Source organism: Coregonus lavaretus (assembly GCF_964263955.1).
Source record: "Coregonus lavaretus genome assembly, chromosome: 4".
Lineage (NCBI taxonomy): Eukaryota > Metazoa > Chordata > Actinopteri > Salmoniformes > Salmonidae > Coregonus > Coregonus lavaretus.
The window spans coordinates 10,332,228-10,344,744 of NC_139991.1; the positions used below are offsets into that span (position 1 = coordinate 10,332,228).

Below are 12,517 nucleotides of genomic sequence, written 5' to 3' on the forward strand. Positions count from 1 at the left end.
CTGCTGGAAATGTGCACAGTGATAAGGGAATCCCATATTTCATATTATTTAATAATGAACGAATTTGTATGCCTGTGAATGAAATATAAAGTGACGTTAGGGAGGCATGTTTGGTATTTGTTGTTCTAGCTGCACTTGCAGCAGCTTGGCTTATTGGTTCAGAAATGCGCAGTGTCACAGTCTGACGTGGTACCACGGCGTTTATCCGTGTGTTTTTCTCTTACACCTAACGGCGTGTTCCTTTTTCCGTGCCTCTGATCACGACGACTTCGACTGAAGACCAGCGACTCTCCCGCTTTATGGAAACCGAGGCTGTGCGTTCTGTCGTGGTCATGCTGCCTCCCAAGAACTGCCTCCCGAGGAACTACAGCTGCATAGCTGGATTGTTCGGGAGCTTGGCAGCAGACCCGAGACTAGAAGACGTGGAGGGGATGGAGCTGAACGGAACATGCGAGCCCATCGAGATGCACCATGTGGTGGATGAGAGACCAAGAGGCCGGGAATCCTTCCTCAAACCCCCGCAGAGTCCGAACCTGCGCCGGAGGTGCACGTCTCTGCCGACCCCCATAGAGAGAGCGAAACTTGAGATCTCCCGCAGCCGGAGTCCCTGCAGCCAGAAAAAGGTCCGTTTCGCCGACTCTCTGGGTCTGGAGCTCACCTCTGTGAAGCACTTCAATGACACAGACATGCCCAATGTGCCGGAGCGCATAATGGCCACATTCGACAGGGGTCCCCTCCATCTGAATCCCTTTGATAAGTTCCCCAGGGCACCTACCACCCAGTCAATTTTTATGGAGATGCAATTCAAGAACCCCGGGACCCTACCAGGCTTTACTGAGAAAGTGAAAGAAGTTAAAGTGTTGTTGGAGTGTGCTGAAGCCGACGAGTTCAGTCTGTCTGGCGTCGTGCGGGTTTTGAACATGGCTTTCGAGAAAAGTGTCTATTTGAGGTTCTCAATCAACAACTGGATAACCTTCATGGACAGTCTGGCATCATATATCCCAGAATCAAGCGACGGCGTGACAGACAAATTCTCCTTTAAGATAATCACCCCAACGACATTTCTGGAGAGTGGAGGCACATTGCAGTTTGCAATTAGATACTGCGTTGGTGGAGATGAGTATTGGGACAATAATAACGGGGTCAACTACAAAGTGCGACGCCACAGGTTTAAGATTTCCCCACCCCGTGAGTGGGAGGATGGCTGGATTCACTTCATCTAACCTGCATGCGCCCTTTGGCGTTCTCACCAGCGCACTGTGTGTGTAAAGCGCGCAATCTCTCAACGGGCACCGCTTTACCATAATGAAGAATAGCCCTAGCCTAGGCTATAGCCTCTACACATTGTGTTAATGATCCAACTGCCGTGTCCAGCTGTACACTCAGTCATTCTTGACATTGTTTGGGATATGTTTTTTTTTTCTTCACCACTGTCACATTGCTTTTGTTTCATGTCATTATGTTTGACAGATTTGACAGGATTGAGAAAGACAAGCCCTTTATTAGGAGGTGAATCTGCTATATGATCATTTGCCTTGGTGTGGGGGCTTTGTACAGTCCTGTGCCCTTTGGTGGGGCACGACCATACCCTTATGTAATGCAGGGACACGTGCCATTGAAAACGTGCCAGGAATATAACCCGTTTAAGCATCACTGTCCCTCACTAAAACACAGCGATGCTCGACTATTTTATTTAACATCTTGTGCGATGTCTTAACTGTCAACGAATGCTTTTAAGACACTGGGGGAAATGGTTATGAAAAATACAAAGACAGCCCATCTTCTCTTTGTTAATTTCAGATAGCAAGGGACTGTGCTCACGTGTATCCCGCCTGTGCACCTATCATACCGGCTTTCAGTCCAATTCTCTCTCATCTGAAAACTCCACCGGATGGGACAGCTCAGAGGCTCAGTAACACCAATATTCGCGCAGGATAAACAAAGGAAATATCAAATTGCCATTTGTTTGACCAATTCCTAATCTTTTCATCTTCTTGGATATGCCTTATAATAACCCTTAGAAGTAACGGGGACCGCTGCTGTGCTTTTATCCTGATCAATATTGGGTGTATTCAGTTTTATAGCTATTACAACACGAATATTTCAATGTTGGGGAAATAATTAATACTCTCTATAGCAATGCTCAACGAGATGATGTTTGACAAAGGAAATCATCCCACGAGCCTTGTTCGCTGGTTATAAATGCATCAGAAAACGATTTTCCAGAAGAGGCAAACCAATAGCAGTAGAGTAGACTGTGGAGCCATACAGTCTAGCAGTAGGCTAGTAGGATGATCTGATATGACCCCCAAACATATAACATAATAATATGTGGATCTTTACCACTCTCAAATGCCAAATAATGCATATACTATATGCATTATGTTAAACACGCGGGCAAAGAAAAACTATTATACAGAAAAACTATTATACAGAAAAACTATTATACAGAATATTTTGTACAGGATCTTATGATAGATTTTTCTCTGCAGTGCATTCTGCATGTGTCTAATTGATTTCCAGCACCACTAATCACAGATCTGCCTAAACTTAATGGCATGACAGTTGATATTTTACAGCATTCCTGTTGTGACACTCTTGATCTCAACCAGTCCCAATAATTCACCAGGTGTCTTGTTGTAAACAATAGTTGAGGATAGCTCCAGTCCTAAGGTCCACTGCAGAGTCAGTCACCCTGCCTCATCTACCTTCTTCAAGTTGAGCTATAATGACAAAATCCACACGGATATCACTCCATTTTATAACTGTTATTACACAATGACAACTTACAGAGACAGATACTGCTGGACTTTTGTTTATGTTCCTTGTTGGACTTGAAATGCAACGGTTGCTGTTGAAAATTATATATTTACCTCAGATCGTTTCTAGAGTGCGGACCTGACGATCTTCCAAAAAATCCAGGTTTTTCTCCTTTTATTCAGGTTGAACAAAACAAAACATTATTTTTTTATGAAATACACTAGAACCAAAATAGTCAAACTCATGGCATTTTTAAAACACATCCAGTCCAGTAAAACAGTAGTGTTTCATTGTCAGTATTTTGTAAATAACTTCCACTGTGCAGTGTTGTCTTTTGAGGTAGTACTATTACACTGGTGATCTAAACTGCTTTTACTGATTTCAAAGCTGCAATGTTAGACTTGGCTGATGATATAGAAAAGAACAGTGTTTGTTTGGTAGGACTACATATTGTACAGTTGATACTATAGCACTGGTGCTTCATGCTGAACTCGTTTGTTGGCACATTGGCATCACAAACAGTGCCTTTGGAAAGTATTCAGACCACTTTACTTTTTCCACATTTTGTTACGTTACAGCCTTAATCTAAAATGGATTAAATAAAAACATTTCCTCAGCAATCTACACACAATACCTCATAATGACAAAGTGAAAACAGGTTTTTCGAAACATATAGACATTTATTAAAACAAAAAACAGAAGTACCTTATTACATAAGTATTCAGACCCTTTGCTATGAGACTCGAAATTGAGCTCAGGTGCATCCTGTTTCCATTGATCATCCTTGATTGGAGTCCACCTGTGGTAAATTCAATTGATTGGACATGATTTGGAAAGGCACACACCAGTCTATATAAGGTTCCACAGTTGACAGTGCATGTCAGAGCAAAAACCAAGCTATGAGGTCGAAGGAATTGTCCGTAGAGATCTGAGACAGGATTGTGTCGGGGCACAGATCTGGGGAAGGGTACCAAAACATTTTTGCAGCTTTGAAGGTCCCCAAGAACACAGTGGCCTCCATCATTCTAAATGGATGAAGTTTGGAACCACCAAGACTCTTCCTAGAGCTCGCCTTACGGCCAAACTGAGCAATCGGTGGAGAAGGGCCTTGGTCAGGGAGGTGACCAAGAACCCGATGGTCACTCTGACAGAGCTCTAGAGTTCCTCTGTGGAGATGGGAGACCCTTCCAGAAGGACAACCATCTCTGCAGCACTCCACCAATCAGGCCTTTATGGTAGAGTTGCCAGACTGAAGCCACTCCTCAGTAAAAGGCACATGACAGGCCGCTTGGAGTTTGCCAAAAGTCACCTAAAGACTCTCAGACGATGAGAAACACGATTCTCTGGTCTGATGAAACCAAGATTAAACTCTTTGGCATGAATGCCAAGCGTCACGTCTAGAGGAAACCTAGCACCATCCCTACGGTGAAGCATGGTGGTGGCAGCATCATGCTGTGGTGATGTTTTTCAGCGGCAGGGACAGGGAGACTAGTCAGCAACGCTCCCCATCCAACCTGACAGAGCTTGAGAGGATCTGCAGAGAAGAATGGGAGAAACTCCCAAATACAGGTGTGCCAACCTTGTAGCGTCATACCCAAGAAGACTCGAGGCTGTAATCGCTGCCAAAGGTGCTTCAACAAAGTACTGAGTAAAGGGTCTGAATAATTATATAAATGTGATATTTCTGTTTAATTAATTTTTGTTATTAGCAAACATTTATAAAAACCTGTTTTTGCTTTTACATTATGGGGTATTGTGTGTAGATTGATGAGGGAAAAAAACTATTTAATCGATTTTAGAATAAGGCTGTAACCTAACAAAATGTGGAAAAAGTCAAGGGGTCTGAATACTTTCCGAAGGCACTGTAATGCACATGTGTCAAACTCATTCCACTGAGGGCCGAGTGTCGGCTGGTTTTTCGATCCTCCCTTGTACTTGATTGATGAATTAAGGTCACTAATTAGTAAGGAACTCCTCTCACCTGGTTGTCTAGGTCTTAATTGAAAGGAATAAACTAAAACCTGCAGACACTCAGCCCTCAGTGGAATGAGTTTAACACCTCTGACATGAGCTGAGGGAGCTCATTATGGATGGATGGCAAACTAAACTTAGGTTATGGAAATCAACAGCCCACATTACACAAACTGTTTGTCTACAGGTGTACTGGATGTACAGCATGTTTAAATTCAAGTTTGAATTTATTTGTGTTGTTATAATTTGTGGGCGTTTTCTATAACATGAATGCTTGGAATGTATCAATATTTTGTTTTGTTGAGGAAGCCTCTGAGAGGTCATCAACTTGGAGATGTATCTGTTTAGAAAATGGAATGCATCTCTGAGAATAACATGTAGTTATATAATATAGTTAGTTACTGTTGACTGACTATAATGTCAACATGGTTCAGTAAGAAAAGCCTGTGTTTACATGATCCAGGACCTGGAGGGAGCTTGGCCAGACTATTCAACCCTCGAGATTGAAAATGGAAAAAAGACTACTCATGTGACCACTGAGCATGTCCAAATGACTCAAACAATTTAGCAGAGTTGTTTGGCTTATCATAGCTGTTTGGTTTCCAGAGTCCAGTGGTTGGCTCTTTCTAATATCTAAATCTGTAGAACCTGGTTGGACCAAAATAACCTCACTTATGGTCTCATGTCCACCATGACATTAACCGACCTCTAGGGCTGCACAATATGGGCAAAACATCTAAAAGCGATTTTTTAAAACCAAATATGGCTATTGCGATTTGACGTGCAATAAAGATCAAACTATTTGGGTGAACTGTTGGAATCAAATAAATAGATGTAATTATATTAAGAAGCAAAGTGGAAAGCAGCATCGTTCTTGTTTGGAACAATTTGTTGACTGCATTGAACTAACGGAACAACATGCAAATCTATAGTCAACAAACAGCGAGGGGGAGGAACTGCGCTGCTTGAGTGACAGGGGGCGAGGCTTAGTGTGTGTGTGGGAAGCAGCCGCAAGAGGAGAAAGAAACGGAGAAAGCTATAAAACCTCAAGTTACTCACAGCTGAGATGCGTTTCAAAATATTGCATGTGATATGGATCTCTTGCGATATGGATATTGCACATGTCAATATATGATTTTGATGTGAATTCGATTAATTGTGCAGCCCACTCTTGAGTTGAGACATGACCATTGGTTGACAGCTGGTTGGCCTCACTGTGTTCAAAAGCATGCTAGTCTGTGCAGTCAGTGAGTTCCACACATGGCAGCTGTATCTCCACATAGACTACTGTGGTTAACAAGATGTCACGCCTTGTCAGAGATTGTTTTATGTTTCCTAGGTCAGTGATTAAATGTAATGGTTATGTTTCAACATGTAGCTTTTGCTTATGATTTCTATTAGTTGTAAATATTCTCTCAATAAGTGTACATGCAGTAAAGTATGATTTCAATCATGAATTGTTTCCATCATTACATTTCACTTTGTGAATATGCCATGGAGGTTAGGGTGTAATGTTTTATAGGGGAAGGATGAAGGGCTTCCAGAAACAGACAGTATAGTGTTTGTCAACACAATGTAACCACATTTTATGAACACTCAATAATGTTTATTTGTTTTTATGTGTTGCATATTGAATGTCTTTCTGCTACCAAATTATGTAGTGTAATAGCATTTCAAAAACAGGATTGCAAGCAGTGGATGGATATGAGGTGTAGGCCTAAAGTTTATTTTGTGTATTATTATTTATTTAAAATTGTCAAAACTACAAAGTAACTCCAAGTAAACATTTAAAATAGCAATCAAATCTAAAAACGGTGTAAACATTATGTAAACATTATCACTGGCGTACCACACCCCCCCGCAGGCCCCGGGGGTCACTTTGTAGTAAAACATTTTTGGGGGGAGGTTGGGGGCCCCCTGGAGGTTGCAACCCCCCACCCCCCCACCCCCCCCTCCACAGATAGCATATGAACACATCATAAAAATAGAATTTCAGGAAATTTGCTTTAAAACTGCGGTACGCAACTGAACCTTATGGCAAAATGTGGGCGGGGTCTCAGAAATGATAGGGTTATTGTATAAGGTGTAACTTAAGATGGTTCCATTGCCTTATGTTTAGAGTTCATACTGAAATGAACACATAAGAGGTCTAAGCTGTGAAGGGATGTTATGGTAGGTTGATCAACATGTGCTAATAGGTCGAGCAGTCAAAGCATACTGGACAGTATGTACTGGGGCTAAGCTCAGGGGATCTTTAGGCTAAAGAGTTGCATGCATGCCACTATAGACGACATGCACTTTGGAGTATCTGAAACGTCTGAAAGGAGTGACTAATGATTGTAATATTGAGCTACTCAAAGTGCATAGCGCACTTTGAGTAGGAAAGTAGGAAAGCTAGGAAAAGAGGCATGGTTTGGTTTGGTATGCCTCTCCCGACTTGACACGTATTCCTGTGAATTGCTACTAACCAATATGTTCTCCATCCCCAGTCATGTGTTTGATACACAGCTTTCTCTCTCACTGTGAAATGTTATACATCTGAAATAGTTTCAATCAAGTTCACTTTACTCACACGCTACCGGTCAAAAGTTTTAGAACACCTACTCATTCAAGGGTTTTTCTTTATTTTTACTATTTTCTACATTGTAGAATAATAGTGAAGACATCAAAACTATGAAATAACACATATGGAATCATGCAGTAACCCAAAAAAGTGTTATACAAATCAAAATGTATTTTATATTTGAGATTCTTCAAATAGCTACCCTTTGCCTTGATGTTTGCTTTGCACACTCTTGGCATTCTCTCAACCAGCTTTACCTGGAATGCTTTTCCAACGGTCTTTCCCACATATGCTGAGTACTTGTTGGCTGCTTTTCCTTCACTCTGCGGTCCGACTCATCCCAAACCTTCTGAATTTGGTTGAGGTCGGGGGATTGTGGAGGCCAGGTCATCTGATGCAGCACTCCATCACCCAGCCTAGAGGTGTGTTGGGTCATTGTCCTGTTGAAAAACAAATGATAGTCCCACTAAGCCCAAACCAGATGCTTGTGTTTCTTGGCCCAAGCAAGTCTCTTCTTATTATTGGTGTCCTTTAGTAGTGGTTTCTTTGCAGCAATTCGACCATGAAGGCCTGATTCACGTAGTCTCCTCTGAACAGTTGATGTTGAGATGTGTCTGTTACTTGAACTCTGTGAAGCATTTATTTGGGCTGCAATTTCTGAGTCTGGTAACTCTAATAAACTTATCCTCTGCAGCAGAGGTAACTCTGTGTCTTCCATTCCTGTGGCGGTCCTCATGAGAGCCAGTTTCATCATAGCGCTTCATGGTTTTTGCGACTGCACTTAATAAACTTTCAAAGTTCTTGAAATGTTCCGTATTTTCTGACCTTCATGTCTTAAAGTAATGATGGACTGTCATTTCTCTTTGCTTATTTGAGCTGTTTTTGCCATAATATAGACTTGGTCTTTTACCAAATAGGGCTATCTTCTGTATCCCCCCCCCCCACACACACACACACACCTTGTCACAACACAACTGATTGGCTCAAACGCAGTAAGAAGGAAATAAATTCCACAAATTAACTTTTAACAAGGCACACCTGTTAATTGAAATGCATTCCAGTTCACTACCTCATGAAGCTGGTTGAGAGAATGCCAAGAATGTGCAACGCTGTCATCAAGGCAAAGGGTGGCTATTTGAAGAATCTCAAATATAAAATACATTTTGATTTGTATAACACTTTTTTGGGTTACTACATGATTCCATGTGTGTTATTTCATAGTTTTGATGTCGTCACTATTATTCTACAATGTAGAAAATAGTAAAAAATAAAGAAAAACCCTTGAATGAGTAGGTGTTCTAAAACTTTTGACCGGTAGTGTATGTGGAGTGGAGGAAGTGAATTTCCCTTGGTTTGACCTATAAGATTATCAATCTTCTTCTTTTGAACCTATGCAAACCTTAGTACTGCAGTCCATCATCTGTCTGTGTTGATGTGTCTTGGTGTCTGACGTATTGTTTGGAGCTAATGTTTAACACTGTATTTTGGCTGTTTGCATGCACAGCTGAAGTACCCTATTCTTTTTAAGGTGAGATTGTAATGTAGCCTATATTTTATTAAAACAACGGCAATAAAGGCCTTTGTGATGGGAAATTAAAACGTGTTGTAGTTTTTTAAATTTCCTTTGTCACACTACAGTCAGCAGCATGGAATAATAACCTTTACCTTAACCTTTCATTACAATAGCTTTATTAACTCAACTAGAATCAATGTCACAGCATCTTCTGAGATGACACAGGTTTAATACAAAGCTCTACAGATTAATTTCCCTGCAGGGTGTGATTTTGATTGTATTATGAGAGACCTCATTTTCTCCTCTGAATGCTCCACTGCTGTCTGTCTGCTCTGAGATGACTGGCTCATTTATCAGACGACCGTCTAATCCACACAGGGCTCTAGTTCTGTAGGTCATCAAATGTATTGCTGCGCTGCGGTGGTCAGCCACCCAGCCCCTCACCGCAGTCATGACGAGACACGTGTCCTTGAATTGATCAGCTTTGTCGGCACGCCCCTCAGTGTTCTCGGTTGGAGTGGGGTTGCATGGGTGGTTTTGGGGGGCATGAGGACAGGCTGAGGGATCTCTTGTGATCAGGAGGGTTGGCTTCAGTCACAATTTTGTCTCTGACATGTAGGCTATATAACAGAGAACAGGTACTCTTGGTGTCCTTGACTTTTCCCATTCTGATGGATGGGCATATTCTTATAATGTCATCATGGTATAGGGTATCTATTTTATATGCAAGGGCACACAGAGTGTCAGTTACAGCCATATGATTTACCATGACATTTCATTAGCTAGTCATTGATATATTCAATAGATTGCATTTAGCGCTCCATTGACTAGTTTCCTCTTCTCAAAAGATTGATTGCTCTGATGCACACCTCTATAGGACGGAATCTTAATAGTAAAAGACTCTATAGGACGGAATCGTAATAGTGAACGACTCTATAGGACTGAATCTCAATAGTGAAAGACTTTATAGGCTAAGTCCAATCTTTACTGTAGTTAATACAGTAGTAATTATGCTATAAAATAAGGCACCATATCCATCCTTGATTCCCTTGACTCTGACCCAGTTAGATATGAATGAGGACATATTGAGCTGAGGCCTGAGCCCCTGTCATTTTTGCTAATCACAAACCAATGATGAGGGCAGAGGGAGGATGAGAGAGAAGGGAGGGAGAAGGGTGGTAGAAGGGGTTTACCCTGAGGAAACAGTCAAGCTGTTTTGCTTCTCGCCAGACGACAACTCTACCTGTGTGTGTGTGTGTGTGTGTGTGTGTGTGTGTGTGTGTGTGTGTTTGTGTGTGTGTGTGTGTGTGTGTGTGTGTGTGTGCAAGCGTGCAGTTGCCTCTCAGTTGCCTCTTGGCTAAATATAAAGTGGCAGTTAGAAAAGCTCAGTTCTGATTCTAGATGACATCTAAGAGTCTGTGTGGAATGGGTGGCGAGGTTGTTTTGGATACATAGTCCCTTTTTGAAATAGTTTCTGGGTATAAAAACACAACACAATTAGTTTAATTTGTCACAGGTAACCTCTAGCTCACCCCTTTGAGTTGATGTGATTAAACTAAGGTTAGACCGTTGTTTTATGGCAATCGTTTCACCAAGCCAAACAGTCATCACTAGTGAATATGAGTGATAATGTTATTATACTCCAATCTAGCCTGCTGTGACTCAGTGTGTATCAGTAGCCAGAGAACCAGACAAACAGAGCAGCCAAACAATTGGGGCTACATTAACAACCTTGATTAAAGCGACAGAGGATGGTAGCGGACTACTGTATATTGCCACTTCTATTTGCCACATCTTTAATCTGAATCTGGAGAGTGTTTTTCCACAGACCTGGAGGGAAACAAAAGTCATTTTGCTACCCAAAAATGGTAAACCTCCCTTTGCTGGTTCTAACAGCCGACCAATCAGCTTGCTGCCAGTATTTTTTTATTTTTTATTTTTTAGGGGGAAGATCAGCTTTAATGTTGCAGATAGATTTCCATCAATGTAATTGTCTGCATCACTTCCAATCCCCCATATGTTTTTTTCTCTCTCATACATATATATATATATATATATATATATATATATATATATATATATATATATATATACATAGTGGGGAGAACAAGTATTTGATACACTGCCGATTTTGCAGGTTTTCCTACTTACAAAGCATGTAGAGGTCTGTAATTTTTATCGTAGGTACACTTCAACTGTGAGAGACGGAATCTAAAACAAAAATCCAGAAAATCACATTGTATGATTTTTAAGTAATTAATTTGCATTTTATTGCATGACATAAGTATTTGATCACCTACCAACCAGTAAGAATTCCGGCTCTCACAGACCTGTTAGTTTTTCTTTAAGAAGCCCTCCTGTTCTCCACTCATTACCTGTATTAACTGCACCTGTTTGAACTCGTTACCTGTATAAAAGACACCTGTCCACACACTCAATCAAACAGACTCCAACCTCTCCACAATGGCCAAGACCAGAGAGCTGTGTAAGGACATCAGGGATAAAATTGTAGACCTGCACAAGGCTGGGATGGGCTAAAGGACAATAGGCAAGCAGCTTGGTGAGAAGGCAACAACTGTTGGCGCAATTATTAGAAAATGGAAGAAGTTTAAGATGACGGTCAACCACCATCGGTCTGGGGCTCCATGCAAGATCTCACCTCGTGGGGCATCAATGATCATGAGGAAGATGAGGGATCAGCCCAGAACTACACGGCAGGACCTGGTCAATGACCTGAAGAGAGCTGGGACCACAGTCTCAAAGGAAACCATTAGTAACACACTACGCCGTCATGGATTAAAATCATGCAGTGCATGCAAGGTCCCCCTGCTCAAGCCAACGCATGTCCAGGCCCGTCTGAAGTTTGCCAATGACCATCTGGATGATCCAGAGGAGGAATGGGAGAAGGTCATGTGGTCTGATGAGACAGAAATAGAGCTTTTTGGTCTAAACTCCACTCGCCGTGTTTGGAGGAAGAAGAAGGATGAGTACAACCCCAAGAACACCATCCCAACCGTGTAGCATGGAGGTGGAAACATCATTCTTTGGGGATGCTTTTCTGCAAAGGGGACAGGACGACTGCACCGTATTGAGGGAAGGATGGATGGGGCCATGTATCGCGAGATCTTGGCCAACAACCTCCTTCCCTCAGTAAGAGCATTGAAGATGGGTCGTGGCTGGGTCTTCCAGCATGACAACGACCCGAAACACACAGCCAGGGCAACTAAGGAGTGGCTCCGTAAGAAGCATCTCAAGGTCCTGGAGTGGCCTAGCCAGTCTCCAGACCTGAACCCAATAGAAAATCTTTGGAGGGAGCTGAAAGTCCGTATTGCCCAGCGACAGCCCCGAAACCTGAAGGATCTGGAGAAGGTCTGTATGGAGGAGTGGGCCAAAATCCCTGCTCAGTGTGTGCAAACCTGGTCAAGACCTACAGGAAACGTATGATCTCTGTAATTGCAAACAAATGTTTCTGCACCAAATATTAAGTTCTGCTTTTCTGATGTATCAAATATTTATGTCATGCAATAAAATGCAAATTAATTACTTAAAAATCATACAATGTGATTTTCTGGATTTTTGTTTTAGATTCCGTCTCTCACAGTTGAAGTGTACCTATGATAAAAATTACAGACCTCTACATGCTTTGTAAGTAGGAAAACCTGCAAAATCGGCAGTGTATCAAATACTTGTTCTCCCCACTGTACGTACAC

General features: G+C 41.8%; 1 protein-coding gene across 1 annotated transcript; it reads left to right on the forward strand.

Moving 5' to 3' along the window:
* The first annotated feature begins 225 nt into the window (after positions 1–225).
* Positions 226–4,568, forward strand: LOC311128057 (protein phosphatase 1 regulatory subunit 3E-like). Its single transcript, XM_084160008.1, has one exon. It carries the CDS (start codon positions 300–302, stop codon positions 1,221–1,223), a length of 924 nt encoding a protein of 307 aa, XP_084016134.1. The 5' UTR covers positions 226–299; the 3' UTR covers positions 1,224–4,568.
* Positions 4,569–12,517: the final 7,949 nt, after the last annotated feature.

Bases quoted from the DNA above. Each gene is read 5' to 3' on its own strand.
- LOC311128057 (XM_084160008.1), top strand. From the start codon at position 300: ATGGAAACCGAGGCTGTGCGTTCTGTCGTGGTCATGCTGCCTCCCAAG.